Genomic DNA, 26,181 nt, shown 5'->3' on the forward strand with positions numbered 1-26,181 from the left:
TTCGCGACGGTCTTCGCCGCGAACGGGAACGTTTCGAAAGGTTTCCGCGTTCTAGGAAGCCCTAGAACTCACCGGTTGCTTATTCGAACACCGGCCGCATTACTTCGCTTACGATCTTTTATGCGCACCGTGGAAAAATTCGCTTTTCTTTCGCAAACGAACTCTCGAACGCTCTCGCTACGTTGATAACTTTCGTTCTTCCGGGAAACCGGGATTTCTTGCGAGATACTGTGATATAATGGAACTTCGTCGCGTTCTCCGGATTATTTTGCTGGAGAAAAAACAAAGTAGAAAACCGATTCTAATTGACCAATTAGCCGGCGTCGATACGTATCGTTGGTCGCCAAAGTCTCTCTCGCAACGCGGAACACGTCGAACCGAATCCAGGCCACGCTCGCAGAAACGTTTTCCGCCGAATCTCTGCGAATGATGTAATCGCGGTCGCAAACTTTCCGGATCGCTAGAGGTTCGCGTTGCGCGCGTCGATCGTAAAAATACCAGAAAACAAGCGCATTCCGGTCTACGAGCGGAACAAAGCTCGGTTCGCTTAGCCTTCGGCGCGGTTGGATTTTTCGCGATCGCGAAACCCGCTCCGTACGTGATCAACGGGGAAGATTGCGCGCGCTGCGCGAGCCACGTCGAAAAACGGCAACGAAAGATTTCGGACACCGCCGCGCCGCGCCGCGCTGCGCCATCCATCTCCATTACTCTCGGTTTTGTTTGGGTCCGCGAAAAAATGTCAGTTTGTCCGGCACGCGACACGACGCGCGCCGTTTAAGCCGCCATTTCCCACGAATTATCCGCAACGTGATTCCGCATGGCTGGTCTTTTTGGCGCCGGAAATGTTTATGGCTCCGCTGGAATATTAAACGCGTTGTCTCTCGTATCTTCCCCGCTATTAGGAAAATATTATTACGCGATTCTCTGACGGGGAGATCAGGGCCCTGAAAAATGCTGAAAATGGCGAAACTTGGTGCACCGCCGCGCCGTGCCGTGCCAGAGTAATCGATTCGTCACGCAATCTATTTTCGGTTGGGACGATTTTAGGCGATGAAATCATGCTTTCGAAAGAGTCAAATTTTTAGCAGTACAATTATTTTTATATGTATCGCGTATTTATCAATTTTGGGATTTTCCAGTCGTGTTTAGAAACGTTTGTAACAATAGAGTTTGCAAAGTGAAAGTACCTTGGTTGCCACACGCTGTGCCATATCTTTGTCTATAAAAATGAAAAGCAATGCTGTTTCCTTTTAGCGGTACGTCGCTGCAAAAAGTAGGAAATTCATGGAACGGCAGGTACGCTGTATCATTCGATTCTTACCTCTAGCACATTCATGTATCTTTCACGAACCAGGAACTATGAGTCGTTCCAACTTCGTGGCTCTTCCTGGGTATACATCCACTTAAACGACGACTATTAATACACGCTCAATTCTTTCGAAGCTATAGTAGCACCGTGCGCATCATTTTCTTGTTGTAATGATCGCTAGCCTTTCGTTGCTAACCTTTTTATTTCACAATATTAGCGATACTTCTAAACAATAGACTACTACTTTCTTTGAAAGATAACAGAGTGAAATGAAAACGGTAACCTAATTAACGTTTTATTTCTTTTTTCAAACTTAAATTTTCAAAAGAAAGCTTAAATTTTTAAATTAAATTTTCAAACAGCAGCGTTGAACGCACAAATATTCTTTACAACGATTAATAAAACGATAATCGCTCAAACGTACAAAAGCAAGTCGTTTATCAATGGAACGATCAATCGTGTCTTCTACTCTCTAAAGTGTCAAATTATTCCAACTACAGTACGGAAACCATATTTCTTCTCCGCGTGACAAACAATATTACCTGCAGCGTTACTAAGCGTACAGTGGCTCCAGAAAGTATTTTTGGCACACTGAATTTTTAATTTTCGAAACATTGTCGTATCTTGCGCTGATTTTAAAGCTTGAAACCCTTAGGTGCTGTACTTTGTGCACTGTATATTTGCAACTCCGAAGCATCGATCCAAAAAAATAGTGACAAATTCCGTGCAGCAATTCGGTGTTTCAATGTAAAATCGTAGATCTACGCGAGGAGCTGTAAAATTTCGATCCGTGGTCGTGTCAGCAGCCAGCGAACAATGGCACAGAATGGACCCACGTTGGCGACTTTTCCGAACAGTTTTCCGACAATTTCACTGGCCGCGTGCGCTCATTATTCCGTGTATGACACCCGTTCACCGTGATTTCCCCGTATCGAATCGCAGCAATTCAGCAATTTTCCTGGCGGGCTTCGCGACGGACTCGAACAAGTTCAAGTTGCGCGTCTGGTCGCAAACTGTCGCAAGTGGACCGGAGCCGTGATTCGGTGAACGAGATCTTGACGGATTTCTACTCTTTCCAGGTTTCTCCCGTCAAATTACGAACGGGCAGCTCTCTTCCTCGGTTTTGCGCGTCCAATGGTCTCGTTAGCTCGCGATTCGCGACGGCCGTGGCCGCGAGAGACGAGCGGATTCGCGATTATACGCTCCGTGAAATTCGCAATGACTCGCGCGCCGCGCCGTTCTCCGTGACGCGTGCGAACCACGCGTTATCAATTATTATTACGCGGCTGCTAGAGATCGTCCTGTAAATTATTCACGCGCCTTCGACCGTGGCCGTTTCTTTCTGTTCTGTTACGCTCGCGAATTACTTTCACTCTCCGCGGGAACGCCGTGCAAAACTTTCGCGTCTCATCCTGCGCGAGAAATGTTTCACACGGGACGAGCCGCTAACTCGCCGGAACCGCCGCGATTCGAAACGGATAATGTCTTTGTCGAGGAAAATGACGGCTCGCTCCTGTCCTCATTTGCATTTCAAATTAACGCGGCATTCCCGTGTAACGAGTTAGGACGATCAATCTATTTTTGCGCCTGTCAGGTGTGCATCCACAAAATTTGCTTTTACAGTGTTAAGGTCGATTTCTAGCGGAAAATTAGCAGGCGAAGAAGGTTCGAAGAATTAAATTTATTCGGATCTCATTCGATTTTTACTATCCTAAGGTCTTTCTGCGTTTACAACAAATATGCGTAGTTGAAATACGAAACAGTGAAAATAGTTAGAAGCGATAACAAACACTGTTATCTTCAATTTATCGTTAAGAGAAAATTACCGAGTCCTCGTAATTGGTGCAGACAATTTTTACTTGGCATAAAGATCCGCTGGCTAAGGATAACCCACTTGTGTTTCATCGCGTTGACGAGTACGGCTCCCGAGGAGGCCTCTACGTTAATCTGCCTAATTACTCGAGAATTCGGTCTGTTGTCTTCTTCTTCGCATTTATTACGGGATGGTTTCGTTTCTCCTTGACCCGGACGGTTACACCAACTGGCGTAATACTTATCCGCCCCACCATCGATCCGTAAAAGGCGTCTCGATGCGATTCTGCTTCTCGTTCGCGTAGCACGATAATGATTTTTCTACCAGAAACGCGAAAAACTTGGAAAAGTTTCATCTCTTTTTTCTCTCTCATGTTTACTGCCCATGATTTGTATCGATTCGAAGTGACTCCAACTTCGCTCGATCGACGATAAAATTTGCAGTTTGGCGATTATTTTATGTTCACCGCTACCAATATTGACACCTCTAGAAATGTCTCTATGTTCTTACACCTTTGTTTCGTTTCGTCGACCATTGTCTCCGAGGCGTGCATTCTAGTGGGACGATCCGACGGAAAGTTGAGCAGACCCTCGGCTCGCCGTTAAAATATTAATTCCCCCGGTAATCGTCGAAGACAGGTGAGAGCGCGCCTCGCTCTAAAATTAAATGAAAAACGTTTACGTCGCGCGACCCGAGCTAAAAACAAGCCACACACCGGTGTTCGACGAGGGACGGGCAAGAAACATTGCAGAAACTCCTCGGCTCCTCCGTGCAATTTTCCTGTATTAACGACCGCGAGGAAGGTTATCCACAAGGCGTACGCCCAAGCGGTTAACGTGGGCAGAGGGATCAACCGACACACTACCCGGCAACTCGGTTACAAATTTATGGCATTAGTTTCTCGTTCGTTACGCAGTTTCCAAAGCTCTGTAAAATAAATCGCAAGTCTTCCCATCGCACCTGACGCGCTACCGTCAACTTCGTTATCGTGTCACGGAGATTCGACATTCTCCGGCTAGGATGATTTCAACTGTTCGAACTTTTCCTACACTCGATCGTTGGCATTCGAGTTCGTTGGCCCCGTCAACGGGTAGGGAAAATTCATTTTTCAACGGACATCGGTTCGCGTGCTGTTTTGCATCGAGACGTTACCCGTCTTCGTCGGTAAACGCATCGATCGCGGTCGCAACGACCGCAAGAATGTCCGGGGCTGTCGACAACATTGTCACGAAGACACAAAGAGTCATTGGTCAGAGTTTGGAACGCTAGGCGTTCTGGGACCGGTTAACGTGGGTGGAGATCGGTTACGACTGTGTACCGGTGACGCATAGGAAAGTCGTTCGAGTAGAAGGAACGAAGGGAACGAATCGCGTACGACTCATCTCCTCTCTCGCGGCGCTTCACACACGGGGTAGGGGCAGAAAGAGAGGAAAGCCTCGCGACGGTATCTGTCATTCGGAGAACGAGCGAACCAGACGCGCCAAGGTCCTCGAACGATACGCGTTTCCGATCGAGTTTTCCCGGCCGCGACGCCTGTCCTGCCGACAGAACAAATCCACGAGAAAGAGACCAGACCGCGTTACGAAACCGCAGGAAAGCGGCGGCCGCGGCCGGCCGGTCGGTGTGATGTGATAATTTGTGAAAGCGATCGCAGCCTCGAAGTCTTTCTTGCACCTATTCGGTACTGGGAATCCGTGCAGCTTGCGATTGGCTTTGGCGATTCGTTTGAACGACTCGAGGATCTTTCGTCCGTTGATCGGCTTCGTCGGTGCGTTTCGGTTTCGTGAAACTGTTGTACGTCCCTGACGTTTCTGTGAACGTCGAGTGGCTCCATTCTCTCGACGATTGCCCACGAAGCATCCTTTGCTGATATTCGGTTCGGATTATACAAAATTGGAAAGAGATCAATTTTCTTAGACTCCCAACGTTACTCTGAATTATTTCCACGTCTTCGAACGTTCGGAACACGAAGTTGCGTTGCAGCCGGGAAATGGAACTGTTTCACACGGTATGCTTGAAGATTAAAATTTAATCGAGTTCGATGTAATCGCGGCTGGTTAAACAATCGGTTATCAATTTTCATTTTAGTGGAACACTTTAATGTGCCCACCTTCTGCTCCGATTATTGTTTTACAAAATATCGGCGTTCGTTGAACCGGTTTTATTAACGTTTGTCCTGGTATTTTATTACCTTTTATCAACTTTTTTATGCGACCTCCATCTGTTTTGGAAGCGTAATTTTTAATATGCCGTATGCACGTAGAATACGCATTACAGGATTTTGATAGAAGCAAAATCTGAAAATTCAAACTTATACGATAACAGTTGCATGCATTGTGCGATATAAAATCGAGCACAATTTCTATCAGCAACTAGCCAACGATTAAAACATTGTGATTATTATTAGACAGCGGATTTAAGACATAGGTTAAAAGAATTTCGGAGCTTCAAAGTATTAGTCCCAGTTTATTAAAATTATTACAGAAAGACAGAAATTTATGTTCGGCTCCTGTTCATCGCAATCGATGCAAACAATTTTTATTTTGCACAAAAATCCACAGTCTAATTACAATCTCGTTATCCTTTAAAAGTTTGAGTAGATAGACGAGGAATCCTAAAAAGTTTCGCTAACAAGCACATAGTCGCGAGCAACGGCGCGTGTAATCGTTTCGAGGAGAACGTCTTGCAAAAGCATTCCGGCGAATATCTTAATCGATTCGAAAGATTTTTCCGTTTCATCCACGCATTTGATCGATCGAACCGTCGAGTATTTCTGCCAACCAGGCGGAGATGATCGATTCGAACAGCTCGTTAACGTTTTCGAAATTACTTAATCATTCCGATCGACGATCGACGATCGTCCCCCGTCGATCTGTCGAGAAAGTTTGGATTTTTGTCGAATCGACGACACTCGGAGCAACGCCGCGCCGAGGCGAAACGCGGATTCCCAAGTGAAATCGAGCCGCCGCGGCGGCGACCGTTGATTAATTCCGGGACCCGTCCGCGGATTGTTTATATTTCGGGATGTTTTCTTTTTTTCTTGGATTTTTGCGCCGCGTTTTTAGCCCAGCCGATCGCCGATGCAGCTAATTTCCCCGAACGGCGAACACACAGCCGCAAAACTCCCGACGAATTTACGAGAGCGACGCATTTACTTTTTCAATTTGTTCGCTCGGTTACGTTGCTCGTTTTTCCCCGACGCCGGAAGTATCGCCTTAGTCGCTTTGCAATTCGGATTCCTCCCCCGCGTTTGCATTCTGTTTGCACGGTCCAGGCGGCCGCGATCGACGCGTTTAAATTGTTTCCCCCCATCGAGCACTGAAAAATTTACAACGATTATGCGTATCTTTTATTTAAACGGCCGGCGGTCGATATCTGGTCGATATTTGCCGGCTCGCAACGAAATATGCTCCCTTTCGTGATCCACATACGCGAGAATCCATGTCGGCATTTGATCCGCGACGCTCGTTCGAACAACCGCTTCGCGACACGATTGTTAAACATTCTCTGAACATCTTGTCGTACTGAACTTATTTATCCTGAATTCGTTCACTGCCAAACACTCACCACCAAAAACTCCCACAAATCCAAAGTAATTTAGTCGTTATCGGTAGGCTGCGGATTTTTATAAAAAATAATAAATACGATCTTGAGCAGAGGATCTAGGACTATCTATGGTATAGAAAAATTCTGTAGCTTCTTTTAGCGAACACTTTGGTCGAACAATCGGAAAAAATGATATTCTCGTTGATTTTTAAACTACTCAAAAGTGCAGGATATTCTCGAAGAAACCAAGAACACCAATCTCCATAAATCTGAACCTTTTGCAGAATTCGTGAAAACCCCAGACGCAATACGAAATGACTTAATACGCTAGCCCAGAGTTTAAACCGCTAAGTTTCCTGGTCGACGCTCGTCAAAGGAACAGTGAAAAGAAGATTCGCACCTCGAATTCTCATAGACTCGCGATTAACACATCGACGCAAACTGAAGTGTAAAATCCAAGTGAAAGAAACAAGTTCGGTTGGCAGCAGCAGCACCAGCACCAGCACCAGCAAAAGAGTGTAGTGTGATTCGGTACCACGCAGCGAAGAGGATCATCGGGTGATTATCGGGCCATTTGCCCGCGAAGACTGGCTTCCGGTAGCGGGTGTCTCGGCACGAACGAGCGTTCGGCCTGCACCGTCAAATATTTTCCCCTTTCGAAATCTGTTGAACAGTCGGGCGCGCGTGTTTCACGTGGTGTTGACCCCGTAAACAGGCTCGGAACGGTCGCCTAACTAAAAATACCCATTCCGGACGAACCAGTTCGCCGGCGGAAAAGAGCGCCGAACACGCGGCCGGAGATCGCGAACGATCGAGAGAAAGAGAGAGAAGGAGAGAGAGAGAGAGAGAGAGAGAGAGAGAGAGAGAGAGAGAGAGAGAGAGAGAGAGAGAGAGAGAGAGAAGTGAGCCGCAAGAGGCGAGTCGGGAAATTCAATGGGGCTAGACGTTTAAGGAGGACTTAATGAAACGGCATAAATCGATCAATTAAACCTGGCGTTCGACGATTAGTCAGCCTCGCCGGTTGACGCGCGCGACATTTACGTTCGAAAAATTGAACGAATGGCCGATAGAAAGCTGCCGGACTGTAATTGGCTTCCTCGATCGGCGATTGTTCGAACGGAGGTACACCCAGTCCCGATGGTCCGCGTCTGGGAAACTTGAAGTTCAGAGAAGTGGAACGCGATGGGTGAAAACCGAAGTGAACAGTGCCTTTTGGATACGTGAACGCCGAAGAGAAAGAGAGAGAGAGAGAAAGAGAGCAACCATGACGAGGAACAGGCAACAGATTTTCCCGCTGCGTCCTTTCGCCACCTTGGGGCGCAGAATCCTCAGGGACAAGCTCTACAGAAGGTACGTCGAGCTGGCTACCTCGAGCCCAGCGAGATTAGGTACTTATTTTCTTGTCGCAGGAAAAAATCGCATCTGCGACTCGAGACGATTTCAGCGAACCACTTTCTGTACGACAGATCGCATTTTTATTCCGTGTAATTGCTACCTGGTTTCATGTCCGCGCGATGGTTCTTGAGGTAACCTACCTTTGTCGCGATGTTTTATTCGCAAACAGGTGGAATTGCAAGATGCATTCCGGGTCACCGTGGCTTTGTGCGAAAGGATGTGCTTGTGAAGCACATGCGTTCTTTTATATGGTAGTAGTTGTTTCTTATCAGGGCACAATCTTCATTCTATGCCGACTTATTGTATTAGTAATCGGTAGAAACTAGTTGGATAGGTATTGGAATTAATCAGTAGTGGAGTTATCTAGCCGATAAAAGACCCAGAGCTATCCCCACTACCACGGGGTTTACCTCGTGAGGGGCCCCAAAGCTAGAGTGACCTCGGTCGCCGAGTGTAAACATAATATGGGTATCAACGAATAGTATCTTCTAGCCGATATATGTAAGTAGAACTTGTATTATCAAAATTATGTAGTTGCTAGAATAGTTATGTGTGGCAAACCTCGTTCAATCGTTACGCGCTGGAGTAACGTCGTTCGTAGAACAAAATTATTAACGTTACGCCAAGTAACAGAATTTTAACTTGTTTTTCCGAGGACAACTACGGTTATCGGTAACCTGTTCTTTGGAAGAAGAAGTCTGAGACACGCTAATGCTCGTAATAGCTCTGTCCATCATACCTGAATCGCTTCAAACACATAATATGTAGGAATGGAATTTTATGTTGTAGCATTTTTTGAAAAATTTTAGAAGCCGTAAATGCATAAAGGTCGAGCTATGTCCCGCGACGTGGGTGATCTAGGCTCGACGACCGCGCTATTATGTCTCGCGAAATTGTCATTTTTGAAAGTGTCTCTACCTAAATCTGTAAGTGAAACTGTCCCATAAACTATCGTTCTCGGGAGGGCCGGTAACGATCTTCGATCGATGCGCTTTCGAGAAAATTCGCCGCTAATAACCCTTCTCCTTTCACGGACAATCGTTTAACCCAGATTCCGCGTGCAATGGCACTTTATGAAAGGCGATCGACGTGTCTCGCTCGTGTTGCGAGATGCTCATCGCGTTTCGGATCGAGACCGGCAGCCGATAAAAACTAGACTGAGTAATTTCACAGCTGAATCGTTCCCGAGCTGTCTTGGGATCTTTTCGTAGCTTGTTAGCACCGCTATTCGGTGAGCTCGTTCACCGTCGTTTCACGTTTATTGTTTCGTTTGTACCCTTTGAATTATCTAATCACGTCGCATTACGATTCATCGAATCAATCGAATCAAATCCGACCAATCTCGGTCGCGATACTTATGGTGTGAAGTTGAAGCGAGGTGGTGTTTCGATTTACCGTTGATTTCATAACTTTTATGTAGGCGATAAACAAGTTTACGATTCGAGGGCTTTACGCGTACTTACGCTCAACGTTTAGTTGTTTAAAATCGCTAACTAATAATTAAAATGTTTACACCTTGTTCGAAAGCGGCTTAATCGTTCGTAATGAAAGATTGATTCGGGCGATTTTTTAATCCTTTTGAGCGTCGCTCGTGCCACGATTATGAATATAAAAATGTTTCTCAGCTCGGTAATTATCTAGAAATAAATAACAATTACAACCGAATAAACGTCTTTCAGCGGTAATTGAAGGAATCTAAATTTCCAGTTTACAGTCATCGCAGAATTACAGTGATTAAATGATCGATTTTGCTCCGCCCGGTAATCGTGTACGCGGAACAGAATGACTGGTGGTCGTTCAATAAATGTAGTTCGTTTGCCGTGCAGTTTACATAGATTATCTCGCTGAGCTACTCCGATAACAGAACAAAGAGAAAATAGAAGTCGTCGGATCGGTATTTCTAATTGTTGTCTCGCCGTTTCTCTTCGATTACACGGATTAGTTCGAAGAACATCAAAGCCGAGAGCCAATAAATCAGGCGAAGTAGCCGTATGAACGAAACGTCGGATGTAGCGTGCTGTTTACCTAATTGAAGGAGGTTTTAATCTGTACGTTAAGCAACTTACAACCGCAGCAAGTTTCACTCCGGCGCGGCGCGGCGCGGCGAGTGGATGCGACGGTAATTGAAGAGTAAACTGTTGGAGAATGTCCCCCGAGTCCGTGTCCCGCAACTCTCGACGCGGAACTCTCAAGTGGACACGTAGCTTCGGGAAATATCTGTGGCTGCGAGCCAAACGCGACGCAAAGTCAGATTTTCGAACGTTCCGATCCTGGTTCTGACGTCTAGAGGATCCACATATGTATCTCGCTGTACAAAGAACGCGCATCAACCCTACGTATCAGAGATTTTGGCCAAAATCAAATCTGACGCATTAACATTAGTATGTTCGACATTAACGTCACCCTGAGGAGAACGTACGAGGAACTTAATGTAAAAGTAGGAAACACGAAAAATTGTACCGTACCGAGAGGAAGCTTAAAAATCTTTTCTTTTTTTACGTAATAATCTCAAACGAAATTATTAGACTACCTTACTGGGAACGACTTGTTGGTTCACGATTGACTTAAACAAAAAATTCTGAGATAATTGCCACATATATGAAGCGTCAAATCGCGAAATCTTGGAAATGGAGTGACTCGCATCATCTGGCTGGCAACCGCAAATACGAAGGTGGTTCCAGCAACAAAAGCGACCCGGGAGCACGACGACGTCATTAATCGTGACAAACCGGAAAATCCCTGACCCTCTTCGTTCCATGGCCAAGATGACGTATAGCTCGTCGAGTGTTCTAGCCGGGGAGGGGGTGGGGAGAAATGCTTCCGAGTAACAATGCTAACGAAACACAAGGGCCGATGTTGTGTGGGTACCAACCGCGTGTGTGTGTGTCTGTTTCATAGAGTAGGATCGCGCAGACATTAAAAAAGGGGAAGTCCGGTACGCGTCGGCCGGGAAAATGGCAACGTAATTGTGACAGACGATCGAGCAGGTTCGGTAAAGAGACGGGAATCGGGGACACCGGTGAACAGGGAGAGAGACGCGGGACAACCGGAGAAAACGACAGGATGCAAATTACAGCGCGTGCGGTCGACCACGGCCATTAAACGTTAGCGCCACCGACATTTCGTCTAATTCCACGCGATAGTCCTGGAAAATACGTGTACGCGGAGGGATCCCGACGAATCCGCAAATCGATGTCGATCGATGCCACTCGAGCCACAATTTATCGTTCAAATGTATTTCGTGCCGGGGAAAATTCGTTGCGACGACCGCCTTACACCACCGATCCTTATGCAAGATAATGAAATTTCTCTGCGTCGATCGTAACGTACAGGAGCTATAGTGTACAATCATTATTTCTTTCCTTAATAATGCGATTCTGCGATTAATAATGCGAAAATGTTTTTACCGTCTTGCATTTCGATCTACCAATGTTTACTCTCAATGCAATTTAATGTGAAGAAAAACTCCAAGGGCTGTGCATAATTTTATAAAAATCTTTTAATGTTTAAAAATCCTGATCTGTCACATGGTGAACTCTACCGAAAGGTTTCAATGCGAAATGCTGCAATAGCGTTTGGGTGTTTCATTGGCAACGGGTATCCGTTGGCCCAGGTCAAGCGCAAAGGTCTCCCCCGCAGACGCGAGCGACGTGAAAGACGAGGAAACCCGATCCCCTAATCTCGTGTAAGGTCACGGCCGTGATTTTACGGGATCCGGACCACCATTCCGGATCAACAGACCCGGTACTTACGACATCGATGACCATGAAAGAGAGTCTTTTATTCCGGAACCCTTCGACCGGAAAATTCCTGTATTCACGAGCCCCGCGATCGTGAAACATTCCGCCCCGATGGAAGACTATATTTTTCGGCCAGGAGGAACGGGAGAGACTCGTAAACCTTTTACCTTTACCGTTACAATCGACGGGAACAGTTTTCCGAAACTCATTTTTCGACGATGAACGAAACGCGCGAATCGGGATTAAGCTTTATCGAATTTTAATAAATATCCAAAGGATCAAACAATTCCTTTTTTTTTCTGTTCGGTCTTACAATTGAACGTTTTTCTTAACGTTTAGTCTACAGATTGTAGAAACGATTTGGTTGTCCTAGGAAACTTCTGTTCCATTTTTAGCTAAACGAATCGAGCAACGAAGGATGGTACATTTTGGTTTGATTCCAACTGTCGCAAATTAACCAACGAAAATGTGCATGAACACCTCTGGTTTGAATAATAATGATTGTGGTTTAGTCAATACGTAATTTAACACTCGGTTCAATATTTATCTGAATTAACATGAACAATTACCCTTTGGCTTCAGTTATATGTCATCGCGATAACGTAAACTGTAACAATTAACGACCTCGCGTGCTTCGATAATTTGCGTGTTAACCCTTTTCCGTGTGATTTTCTTCGCAGCTATAATAATTGGAATTTCTCTGTCCTCGATAATTTCACGGAAGAAGGTAGTATATTTATGAAAAATGACAGATTTCTTCGTTTAGAATTATTGAAACGCTGAAAATGTTTTCCTGAGAAATTGTTGACCGATCAACTAGCAAGGGTTGTCTTGTTGCCCACAATGAGACACCAGGGCTTACGCACCAGCATTACTCATTCGGGTTAAGACATCCTCAGGGCAGTCAACCGTGCCTCTATTTTTCGGCGTTCCTACTTAGGGTATATTTTGGGGCAGGAACTCCAGTGACTAAGCATTCCTAGATTAGTAACAGAGCATTCCAAAATCAGTGATACATTTCCGAACTCTCTGACCGGAACTTCTGTCTAACGGCACACCCGCCGTTGTGTCGCCAGATGAGGGGAGGGAACACGAATTGAGGGGAAAAAGTTACGACTTAGCGGAGTGGGGATAGGCCATATCACAGCGGCCTTGCCCGCAGGGGCGTGGCTTGGAAAAGAATAGCTCTGCTATAAAAGAATATATGTGCAATCAGTCGGGTTCAAGGTTCGATGGTTCTAGTGTTAATAGCATTTTTTTTTTTTTTATTTAAAAGGATATCTTTAAGGGGTTAATTACCATAATGTCCAGCTTTTATATTTACTAAGAAATGTTCAGACAGCTACGTAGAAACTGAGTACGGATCGAGAACTCGACATATTCCCACAAAAGGAGTATGTATAAACGTTTCCTCGGTCCGTTAGAAAAATGTAGGTCAGGAACTGGCCGGGAAGGGAGGTTTTGTAAGACGTTTTAATCGAGGAAACAGCTCGAATTTGAGGCTATGTAAAAGCTTGTTGACCGAGGGTGGACAAAGAAGAACGATTTTTTCTGTTAGATTTTAGGGCCGTTATTCATCAGCATACTGGCACAGAAAAACATCTCGATTTAGGCTCCTCCTTCTGCCTTGCACCCCATTTATTTTTATTCTTTGTTCTTCTTCTTCAACACACTCACGCACACAGCCGCACACACTCCACATAGGATACGAAAAACATTTTCGATTTCTCTGCCCTCAGATACCAGATTTACAACTTCTGTTAATTACTTTTTTTCAGTTCGTACACTCCTGATATATTGTACGGGTGAGTTATTGAAAACTTTCAATGCAACTTCTTATTTATCTCTCCACCATTTTACAGTTTCGTTTATTTTGGTACTTGCTCGAACGAAGCATCCGGAAAAGCAAATTAACGATTTACTAGCACGTTCGCGTTAGCGATTGCATCGTTGGCGGCTAGTCGCGGCAACAATGTTTGCTGAATCTGGTTTTTTTTCCTTTGTACTCTAATTACAAAGCTCCACAACAGTGGTTATTGATGCGCGACCGATCTCTTCCGGTGCTCGCTTTTTTAAAAATTCGTTACGCGTGTCTGCGCTCGCTTTTTTTTTCCCCTCCCCGGTAGCCAAAGTTTTTAATTAAATCCGTCGCTGACGACCGACAAATATTTTTTCGTTTATATTATTCGGCATTTTTTTCTGGTTTTCCATTCTCGTCCGCGGAACGCGAGTTTGCTCGTTTTTCTCTCTTTATTTTAATTAAAATCACGATACAGCCGAGCGTTTGCAATCTTTAATTGATGCTTTGCCGCTTGCAGCATGAATCTGTTTCAGTGTATTAAATCGCACCTTCGATACGATCGACCGTGTGGTCGATGACGTCGCACGTTGGAGCAGTTGGTACCCGCAAGTGTCCACCGATGACTCTGTGAACCCGAGTTTTCGCGACACGGATGAATCGTAACCGTAATTCGTTATTTATAAAAAAATCGGTTAGAGTCGGTTTCTTATGTAATCTGCCTGCCCGAAGTTGTCAATATTCAAGTTTTCCAGACGCGACAAGATTTTTAATGGAGTACGAAATAATTGATGTGCGGACACGAACCATTCCTGTCGGCAGCCTTCGGGGCGCGTCGATCGTCAAAGCGTTTCGTACACGAAACTTCGGGAACCGCTCCTTGTAATCCTATTAAAGTCTTGAAACTGGCACGGAACTCGAATTTTCGGCTCTATTTCCATCTTCTACCTGGCAGACGTGTTCCGTCGGTTCGTCGTGCGATTAAATTATTTCCGTGATTCCCAGCTGACGTTGAGAAATAGTATGTTAGCCGTTTGTCAACGTACCGGTGAGCCTTTAAACGGCAGTAAGTGGTCCCGCAAAATTGCAGCTTGTCATTCGAAACCGTTCGCCGAATTTTCGTAGAATTTGGACCAGTACGCTTTCCCGACATTCGTTCTAGTGACACTCGAAATCAAATATTTAGAGCGTTCGCGAACTCGTTAGTCCGCGTTTTTCTCGCAAATGATAAGTATACAGAACAAAAAAAACGAAAGGGGAGAAGGTCGCATTGTTTTCCGCCAACAACATAATGGCTGCGGAACGTTTTTTTACTTATTTTCGTAGAAACGAAGGTGGTCTTTAATTTTTTGTTTTTTTTTTTTAATGTCGTGTGAAAGAGAAATTCAATCGTACGCGATACAATGATCTTTGGAGTCATATAGGGTCAAGAATGAGCAAGCATTTTTTCTTCCATCTCTGACCTTGTGTGACTCCAAAAGTCGTTGTATCGCACGCGGTTGAATTTTCATTGTTTTTTCAAATATTTTGCTTTCTTTTCTCTCTCTCTCTCTCTCTCTCTCTCTCTCTCTCTCTCTCTCTCTCTCTCTCTCTCTCTCTGTTTACTACTAATGCAAAATATTCCGGCAAATAATTGGATAAAGTTCTTAGTATAGAACTGAGTATGTAATCTTCTCCGTTTCGAATTCAATGTTTGAAATCGCGTAATTTTTAGAAACCATTTTTGGAAAGCTAGTGCTCGTGGTAGTTAACTAGCTTTCTAGTTAATGGCACTGAATTCGCGGCGATGATACACGAGGAAAATCTCTTTGATCGAATAATACGTGTACCGCGAAATTGAAAGCGCGACGAGATATACCAGTCCCGGATGAAAGACACTCGCCGACTCGCTAATTAAACCTTCCCCGGTCGGCGTGTTTAACACGGAGATCATTTTTTCCGGGCCCCGTGCTCCAGCAGGAACAAGGTCAAGTGCCATCCGCAATTAACAAGGATCCCCCCCCCCCCCCACCGCTACCGGAAGTGACGGGCATCGCTCGCCGCGCGCGTTGTCTATTCCGGTCTTTCAGAAAGCCGCCTCGCCTCTGTGTACGTGCCTTTTCGTCTGCCTGGCTCAATACCGAATCGCCCGAGTGCGTTACCTTGTTCGACAAACAGAGGTCCGGGAAAGAAAGGAGTTGTAGTCGGCGGAACAATTATGGCGACTTTCTTCAAGCCACTTCGAGTGGCCTTTTAACCGACATCTTTCTTCGGTACGCACGCCCCAAATGTGTTTTCGCTACTGAAAAGTAGTTTGCCCACGGCAAACCAGTAATCATCGATTCCGGCTGGATAAATTTACAACTTTTTCATAGTGGAGACCAGAGTCGCCAGATTATAAGACTTGTCTCCCCACTCTACCTCTCCCTTCTACGACTCGACTCGGCACGTGACGCGTTTCCCCGTAACTTTTTCCCCTCGATTCGAGTCAATTCCCCTGAACTTGCGACTCTGCTGGAGACTCCTCTCGAATGTCTCTCCTTTTCACTTTCTACTTTTCAATACATTTGCTGACCGACCACGCAAAATTGCCGTCTTTCTGGAGTTATTATTAGTAAAATGCTTATTTTTATTGTTGTATAAACTGAAACATTTATACGTAACAATCCAAGAAGAGAGGTGAAATGGAACACACCGGTTGTTGGGATAATTACGAACGATACTGCATGTTTTCTTTAAATACTATTTTTTCTAAGTTACTGTGTCTTGTTGTAGTTAATTTGCATGATGCTTTCTTTAAGAAATTGGTTAATTGCAACACTATTGTAAGAGTATTTATGTTCTAACTGTTACACTTTATTTTGATACAGCTCTTCGTATCGGCTTTGCTGATGCCAAAAATTGTTCTCACAAGTGTCACGGAAATACGGTATAGCACGTTTTTCACTAATTTTCTACTGATTTGTATAATAAATCTTGACGTATACCCATCCTTTTAACTTGGACCGCTCGTATTTGAAACACGTAGGAGTATTCAAATATTCGGACAATCGAAATTCTATCGATTCGTGTGTTGAACAAAATTAAATATAATCCAGAAACAAAAAAAATGTTGCCATTGTACTCTCTTTGAAAGAGAGTAGCTTTTTTAAAGGTGAACAAAACGGTTTTGATATATTTTTGAGTAGTTAAAACTATTAGTTTACTACAACGGAAATTTTGGAAAAATTGCAGTGGTTCGGTCGGTCCACTTTCGAAAAAGGTATTTTGTTTTAAAGAGGGTACTCGAACTTCTCATCGTTCATCCGAATCCCTCGAGGGGTACATCCCCCGAGGATCCACAATTTTTTGAATTTCCCGAGGATCCTTCCTCGGAGATTTTCCGGAGAACGGTTGATCGATGTTCGCTCGAAATCGGTGAGCATCTGGCGTCGAAAAGTCGCGTCGTTCGACACGGTAGACCAGGCGTTTTACCGAGCCACCGTGTGTGCTCCATCGAGCGTACACGAAATCGGAAACCGGGTAGGAACGGCTCGACGAAGGAAGAGGAGCTCGAGGACACCGGCTCGAGGTGTGCACGGTCGCCGGGCGTCCTTTATAAAGAGCAGGGTCGAACGGCACTCCTTGCTAGCGGCCGTGACTCCTCGCGTCGCGTTGTTCCAGGCTTTTTGGGTCAAGTCCACGATTAAAGTTCGTCCACGGGCTATCGGTCCCGGTTCCGCGTTTAATCAACAAAACTGGCCGAAAACTGGCCTGTTTTACGGGGATCGCGAAGACTCGGCGATACCAAACAGCCGCGGCGTTTCATTTGCTTAATGAAATGACAAGTTTGTGTGCCGGTAATTTTCATCCACCGTCTGAAAGCGAGCCTGGACTCGGCTAGTTCAACGGCAGTTTTAATCTTCAGGATGAAAGCAGCCAGACAGATCCAGCCAAATTAACGGGTGCCGCGACTGCACGGTCGCAGATTGAAACATTCGAGACGGCCGCGATTTTTCGCTAAAATCCGTGGTCACGCGGAAAAAGGGGAAATTCGGAATGCTGTACGGCGAACGATCGTGATATGTCGACAACGCGGGTCTTGCCAGTGTCGTGTATCGTCCAGGAGGCATACCCTAGCCGTGTTATGTTTGCACGCCTCGTCGTCCGTGGCCCCTCACGGGGTATACCCCGCGGTAGTGGGGATAATCCGCGACGTTTAGTCTTGCTTATTCCGTGCGTTCGGCTCAACTTACAGCTAATAAATATCTTCCCGGAGGAGGCAACGTCTCGGAGACTTCGGAGACAGCTGCACCAACACTCTAACATTTCGATTCGCGATACATAAATCGTTCCACGAAATTATCAAGTTCCCCCGATGATTTCTACCGTCGATAGCAGATGTTACCAAAATCATCGTCTCTCGGCGGAGGCGCGAAGTGGGCGAGGAATATGAAATTGTGATTTACCGAGAATTACGCACACGAATCGTATCGATGCAGCGACGCCGGTCGCCGGATCGAATTTCAATAACGCAGTTTCGGTGGAGCAGACCGGCTCGGACTTGTTCGGAGAAATCGCGATCGACGCGATGATTTCCCTCGCGGGGGTGGATCGTCGGCGGCAGGTGCTGCGGATGAAATACGGCGAACGGGAGAGCGTGCGACCCATCCTATCGCATCGTGGGCGCGCGCGAGAACTGGGTCAATCGAAGAAGCGATACGTTCGAGAGAAATTTCCATTCTCGCAAGGCTGGCTTCGATTACGCTCGCCGCTGCAATTAGCCGCGCGATCCACGCCTGTACGAATCCGATACGCGCCGTCTCTTGTCGCCGCCCCGATCCTCGTCCTCGAAGCGGAAGGATAGGTACGGATGTATTCCTATCTATGCACGCGTGCTTGTCCCCTGAAAATCTCGGTCGAGTACGTGTATCGGTCCGGGGAATATCGAATCAATGCGTCTATTCGAGGGTCCCGGATCAACCCGGCGAATCTTACAATAGCGGAAGCGCAGTGGCTTTTGTCTATGCTCGTAACACCGAACAAAATTCACGGACATTTCAGTTCACCGATAAATTCATTTCTTTAACGATGTTCCCGTACATGCGAAGACTTCGGGTCCGAAGTGTCGCTTATACCCTGTACACCTAATGTTCCGTGATCTCTTGTCGCTAGTCCATTGATAAAACTTCTTGGATTCGAAAGATTTCTTCCGACGCATATTTACTTGTTCGATTCGCCATACAATGGAACCTCGATTATCCAAACTAATCGGCTGAACTGGCACGGGAAGGATCCAGCTGCTTAATTCGATTTCAAATAATTTTTACAATTTTTTAACCAAACTGCGCAAATTGTCTCCTGGTTCGTCTGTCCAGGTTCCAGTATTCTAGCAATTTAAAATTTATTTTTCAAATAGCTGTAGTTACTTGATAGTTTCAAAGATATAAACAAAGTAGAAAAACGCGTTAAAATCAAAGATCGGTCACTTTCAATTTCAATCTACTTTCTTGTCATCTGAGCCATCCCAATGCATTCGAATGCATTTTTCTTCGTTTTCAATAAAAGTTCGCTATCTACGACGGGAATGAGAACAAATGGCCGCGACCTGCCGGAGGCACGATGAATATAATCAGTCACTTTCGATTGCGGTTCACGTTCGTCGTGTCACCATCCGCTCCCCCCCCCCCCCCCCCGTTGCGTCACCGCGCCCCTTCTGAATTCACCCCTCATTTCCTTCCGCATGGATTCGGTATCACAATAATGAAGGTAACCGCCGAAACTTGTGAGAGACATAATGTGTTTCCCTCACAGTTTTCATTAATTTCCATCCAGTTTCGTTGCTACACTCGTTTCATCAAAGGGAGTTGAAATTGTGAATTTTTTCTTTTCATCTTCCCTTTTAGCTGTTAATCTTAATTCCAATTAGCTCGAAATAGTTGTTTATTACTCGATCTAATTGCTTTATCGCGAGCTGTTGAATTCGCTCATTTTCTGTCTGTATGTATACACTTCTGCTCCCTTTGAAACGAGGCCAACTAAAATTTGTCGAGAAAACACGCACACGCTTTCGATGTTGGCTCGTTTTCATTAGTATTTTTTTTTTTTTTTTTTTGCGGGACGTTGCAGAGGTTGATGGAGAGCAACACGTGCTCGCGATGCTGGTGTTTCGCCAAAATTTCCTTTTATTTATTATATTTTAATTTGCGTTAATTGTTCATGAAACGTGCACACGATAATAAAGATAAATGTAACACGAATACGGACGAGTTGATTTTACTCTTTTACCATGGATGCACGTAACAAGAGCATCCTCTTAATTACCCTAGAATCTACTATTATAAATGCTCTCTGTATCACTGTTTACGGTATCGATTTCATGGTCCGAAACTTCCAACGTTAAAATCTCGTAAACGAAAAACTGTTCGAAACAAACCAGCGAACACGCGTACCGGACTATTTGTTTACGTGGACCAACATTCCCTTCTAAAGTAATTAAACACGAAAAATATACACGTGTACTGTATAAAAATTAGATGTACCCTCTAAGCAAAATACTATGCGAATACCATTAATGAAAGAATATTACGTTTCTTTTAAATCTATAATTATAATAACATTGAAAGTGTATCTACTTTGAAATTTTTAATTAACATTGCTAAGCAGTGTTAACCAATATTGAAAATTCTGGTTGTGTTCTGTCTGCGGTTACCTCGCCTCGGTTTGGTTGTGATCGGTCGCGTTTGATGTTGAGTAATTTCGATAGGCTCGTAGGTCGTAAACTGTTCGACCGACAGCGCCTGTCGATCATCCGTTAGGGCCTTGCAAGGCCTTTCGCTGTCGATACGCACGGGTTCAACGGTTGACACAAGGGTTAACGAAACGGAGCTCGTTGACGCAATAGCTAATCCCCTCTTCCGGAACGAGCGGGTGGCATCGCAAGGTTTCCACCACCCGAAGAATGAGCCGGGGGTGGGTGCGTGGGTTATTAAAATCGAAAGTAACAGTCGGTTCGTAGTTTCCGCGCCGAGTTTCGCCCTCGTTGTCTCATTTCCACGGTAATGGATCCGCGACCTCCACACGAATAATTCATTTATAACGCTTAACCCCTGTGTCCTCTGCTCGGTTTCTCGACGATTTGAGCTAGTTGATCGACTCTTGCCCTCTGCGAAGACAACTTAACGTATCAGTGGCAATGTTTGGGTTTTGCCGATTCGAAGGGCTTCCGTGCCTGCTACACCGGACGCTGTCGATACGCGAGGGTCTCAACAAAGAGGTAATCAAACATCGTTACCGCGGTAGCTAATCTACTCTCGAGGAACGCGCCTTTGCGAATCCTCTACTAGCCGAAGAACGAGCCGGGGGTGCGAATCAGCGGACGCAAACGAAGCAAAATCGAAAGTAACAGTCGGTTCGTGTAGTTTCTGCGGCGCGGTTCGACCGCGTTGCCCTATTTCCAGGTGGATCCGCGTCGCGGGGGTCGGCATCGACGTGGCGGCGGCAAGGTAGGGGTTGGCAGAGGTAGTGGCGGAGCTAGTGGAAGTGTGCGAGACTCGGCTTATTTCTATCGATCTGCGATAGCCCGCGGGGGCCGGCCGCCTCGGCGGCGCGACGCGGCGCGGCGCATGGCGACACGGCGGCCACCTATGCGGCCTTTAATCCGTCGCGACGCCCCCGACGTCGGGACGTGTTCGAGACGCGCGGCTACCTTTCGCCACCCTCTAGGAATCGTCTCGCTTATCGGGCAGCCGTTCCTCGAACCCGTGATCCACCGTCGCGTCGTCAACGTTCGTTCCTAGGCGCCGAACGCGCGCTCGAATCGTTCGAACTCTCCGACTTCTCCGTACCGAAAATCGGGGCACCTCCGTGGTCCACCATCGTTACGTCACTGGCCGAGAACAGGTGCGTGAGAGACCAGCGTGGCGTGCGTCCCGCGGTTATCCGCCACGCGATGTCCGCGCAGTATTTTGAAAAGCGGACGGGACAACGCCGACCGATCGTGGACTGGTGATCGTGTTGGATCTGTGCCGAGTGCGGTCGTTTCGGAAAGTGATCGAGGTGAGCTTGTTTTGGATGCTTCGATGCTTCGCCGTTCCTACGGACCGGGATGAAACATGATTTGTTAGGAGGTTGCCTTGATCCGTGCTGTTGGGAACAGATGGCACGGAATTTTGCGTTAAGTTTTAGAGATTCTATTGTTTGTTCTTCGTAATCGGCATCCGGCCAACAGATTTCATCGATGCGTAATGTCTTTTTCCGACATGTGCTGCTTCGTCGTTTTGATATCAAGAGAAACGCAGTTTGCCAATTGCTTCTGCATATTTACGGCGAAGCTGCTCCTTCGGGAAGGATGTGCAGGAAAGAATTTGACGGTGATGACCTGTGGGAGTTATTGGATAAAAATACGGCGCAGATGCTCCAACAATTGTCAATAGCCCTCGGAGTCGACAAGTCAACCATTTTGAGGCAGCTACGAACCATTGGAAAAGTCCAGAATGTCAAAACAAAATGTGTTTAACCCTTCGCGCATTTGAACATTGTCTAACTTCTTTTTCGTTGAGTCTAATGGACCTATCGTTCCAGTTAAACGAGACTATGCACCGAAGAGCTAAGTATAAGAGTTGAGGAAAGAGAAACATTTTTTATTATTTGAGAATCATTACGCCGACAAAGGGTTCATTCGATCATCCAATAAAAACCGTTTTCTCAGGGAGTTTTTTCTTAGAGTTCGGAAAACCTGCGACGATGTGTTCGAAATAGAGATGGAGAGAGAGAGAGAGAGAGAGAGAGAGAGAGAGAGAGAGAGAGAGAGAGAGAGAGAGAGAGGGAGGAGGAGGAAGCTAGGGTATCTGGGTTTTTGTAAATAGCGATAGTACTGTAACGAACACGTGATGTTTGATCAGATAATTGGATCGAATCTAAGTGCTGTGCGACCGTCGTGCTAGTTTCTAGAACGAGACTGTACTTTGAACGGAAAAAGCTCGGTCTCGTTTGCAGACGATGGTTCTTCGGCGACGCTCTGCCGATCCATTCGCGACGGCAATCCATCTTCCAGAGGAGGATCTCCCGTAGCCGATCGATCGAGTTCGAGGTAAAATCGCGGCGTCGCACTGTCAAGTTGAAAGTTGCGCGACTCCCTTGACCCACTAACGTTCTCTGGGCCGAGTCCAGACGAGCGAGTGATTAATGGAAATTGGCCGGTTCGCGTGATTAACGGGCTGCGATGGTCCCGGCCGGCAGGAAAAAAGAGGAGAAGGGAACCGTCACGATTCGTGGACGGGATCAGAGAAAGCAGACCGTGCGCCGAGAATTTATTACGTATCGGTCGAGAGACCCCGGCTAATTTATCAGCTGGATACCTCGTCTGCGTACTCTCGCGACGATATTCGGTCCTCCAAGGTCCACGAGCTAGGATCTTCTCGTTTCACCGTGGTATTCGCTCGGTCTTCTTGCTAGGATTAACACATTCTGACCTGGTGATGTCTCGAGACATCGTGGCGACGCATTCCGACAGTCAAGACGAAGGTACAATCGCTTCAGCGTGAACCGTGTGTAGCAAAGGCGCCAAACTGGGATAGGCAGCTGAAACCTTAGAGACCATCGGTTCTGAGAATCTTTGACCTGTTAACCAAGCGATTGCTCGCGTCCGAAGACGTACAACAGGTTGTAAGAACAACAATAACGTATCTAAAATTGGCGTGATCAATCTTGACGCAACTTTGATACAACAGAGTGAAAGGATTAGTTGAATTAAGTTGAATTCAATTGAATTGAGAACAAAATGAAGAAGTTAATAAAAGGTGATCCGGTCGACCGGTTAACATTCATCCTTTGGATAGTTCCATTCAAATCCTAATTTTCTAATGCCAAGTTCTAATGATTAGCCATTTGTATATTAGGCTTAGTGAGAAGATCAACGTTGATCTCGAGGAAGTCGATATGTAAAAACGAATTGATGCGTAAGGATTTGAGCGAATGTAACCACGACTACCAAGAAATCATGAAAAGCACCCGCCTAACGAGGGCAATGATAGAAGCAGTGATAATCGATCCAAATCACGGAACATTATAACATCTACGTCCCTTCGCAGCGGCGGAGACAGAAGGTGGAGCTAGGCAATTTTAACTGGCGGAGCGGGCGGAGTTAGGCTAACTTTGCCAATGTGAGGGAAACTTGTAGGTGTGGCACCCTCCTAGAAGGGTAGTTCGTACTAATGGCAGGGACATCAGTCGGCGGCGATTCTTAATGTTTTATTTTGTGCGTCGCTTGTCTCGTGACCGAGTCGAGCTGTCAGTCCTGGTCTGAACGTAGTTAAGCTCCTCTTGACCTAGTGACATTTCGCGTCTTCGTATCTCTCTCTCTCTCTCTCTCTCTCTCTCTCTCTCTCTCACCCTTTTTGTCGAATTCACGGGTATTACGTCACTGCGGAACAGTAGCGAACAGGTGCGTGAAACGTGCACGCATCGACGCCGCAGTTCCGAGCGAACTGCGCAGGCGAAGCTGATCAGCTGGAAATCGCGCGCTACCAGTTCCACCTTGGTCTGTGTACATTCGATGCTTTGTTATACTTTGCTCCCTCGCGATCGTTCGACCTACGGAAAGAATAAACTTGGGGGAAACGTTGGCTTCCATGCGTCGGGGAGTATCGAATACCTGCAATAAATCATTCAGTGCTTTCCGGAGGTTTTTCTTTTGATAGTGAATCGTAAGGAATGCAGTATGTGTACTCTCGATATGTATGTGGAAACTTCGGGACCAAAATGTCACTTGTATCGTGCACAGCTAATGAGTAAAGAAACCGTCGACAACAATACTAATCCAATGACAAAACGTTTTTTGTCTTTAGTCACTTTTCTATGAATCTTAAACCAATATGTTTCGTGGCACTTTTCCGATTGAAACAACACATACCTATGAATGTCAATTATAATTGAAAATATTGAAATATTACAGTATGCGAAGTATTACATTTTGCCAACGGAAACAATGATAATCGATTTTATTTAATGATTTTGATTAACGAGTACCCTACCAAAATTACCTTGTTCCAAGTGGATCGTAAATGTTTACGTAAAGAAATTGATCTAGTGAATATAGATTACAGAGAATGGAGTAGAAATGATTTGATGCAGTTTGCGACTGGTCCCCGAAGACCTCATAATATGATATCCTCGTTAACATAATTATATTAGCTTCGGCAATTTCCGTGATAGTATGCATACCTAATAATGTAATCATAGACGGTTCTGTTCCCTATCCTATCTAGGGGTATAAAATACATATAACATCCTGGTGTCTTAAAATATCTGCATTTTCTGATACCGAAAATGTCCTTAACCTAATCGAACGGAAACATTCCTACAATTCCGGTTGTACAAAAAATAATAGTAAGTAACGACTAGACTGCGGATTTAATGCATTTATGACAAAGTTGGGTAGATCAAATTGAAAATCGTCAGACAAAGATTTTTCTATTTGGCTCCTGTCTGTTGCAATTAATGCAAGATCATTTTTATTTTGCAAGATGCGCAGTCTAGCAACGACACTCGTATTAAGAAGAGTAGCTCAACTTTAAACGAGAGATTTGGTCACGTTGATAGTATTTAAAACAAAATTTTTTTATAAAAATTCTGTAGATTCATGCTCGACAGAAGAAGCATACATGACCAGCGCAACCATCAAAATATGCAAGTACGTTTGAACTACCTTGTGTGGTCATATAAAGTTTGTAGCTTTCCAAGTGCCTGCGACAAAAATGAAATGCATTTCCCTCGGATACGAAAGAATGTTGTTATCGTTCCGCGATCGCATCAATGTTCTTGACAGGCTACATTCCACCGAGACCTCGGCCAAGTGGTCATTTTGCTTTCAAGCACACAGCCTCTCGGTTGGCTGAAACACAACATAATGCGGACGAGCTTGACAACCGCGTTTCGCCCGTTTTTAACCGTTTTAGTGCCACGGATTTTTCCAGAAATCCGATCGAAAATTGTCAAACGCCGAAAAATGCCAGGCAGCGTGACCGCGTTTCTCTAATTGACTCTAAATGACGCTCTAACAAAGCTTACGGCTGGACTGCGGATTTTTCTGGAAAATAAAAATACAAGGGCTATACAGGCCTACAGGTATTTTGTAATTTTTGTCACAAATACAGAAACTCCGCGCTCTACTTACGACGGTAGAAATTTCAGCTTGATGCGACCAGAGACGCGCACTGACAGAATCCGAAAGTGGAGTCTGGATGCAAATGAGCTGAAAGTTTTAAACGCTGAACAGGAGAAACGCGATCTTGACGCGTGGCAGATGGTTAAAAATTAGTTTCCGGTGGTAATCTATTTTCGTTGAAAAGAGTGCATTCGAAGTAACTCAAAAATCGTAGAAACACAAACATTCGCAGCCCAGCGATAAGCCATTCGCAACCTGCGGTAACCAAATGAAGCCATTCATGAATTCGCCAGTGAGGCCCACCGGTCTTATGCGCAGTCAATTAACCATGAAATCGTGTCTCCCGTTACCGTCGTTATAAATATTTCATGATCCGGATCGGTCGTCGGTCCTCGACCGTGACACTGATCGTTTTATGCGAGCTTCGCGAGTGAAACGTTTCCAACAGGTTGTATG

At 45.5% G+C, this 26,181-nt stretch overlaps 1 protein-coding gene across 21 annotated transcripts in view; it reads left to right on the plus strand.

Annotated features, from left to right (window-relative positions):
• Dlg1 (MAGUK family member discs large 1) overlaps positions 1 to 26,181 on the plus strand; it is a 797,939-nt gene that overhangs the window by 753,501 nt on the left and 18,257 nt on the right. For 18 of the 21 annotated variants that reach the window (XM_076787382.1, XM_076787375.1, XM_076787389.1 and 15 more), the window contains one exon: positions 13,582 to 13,608. The exons of the other annotated variants lie outside the window; for them this stretch is intronic. In XM_076787382.1, coding sequence (XP_076643497.1) covers positions 13,582 to 13,608 — 27 coding nt within the window. The remainder of the gene's footprint in view (positions 1 to 13,581; positions 13,609 to 26,181) is intronic. 21 annotated transcript variants of the gene reach the window in all.

The sequence above is a fragment of the Halictus rubicundus genome, chromosome 4, assembly GCF_050948215.1.
Source record: "Halictus rubicundus isolate RS-2024b chromosome 4, iyHalRubi1_principal, whole genome shotgun sequence".
NCBI classification, from domain to species: domain Eukaryota; kingdom Metazoa; phylum Arthropoda; class Insecta; order Hymenoptera; family Halictidae; genus Halictus; species Halictus rubicundus.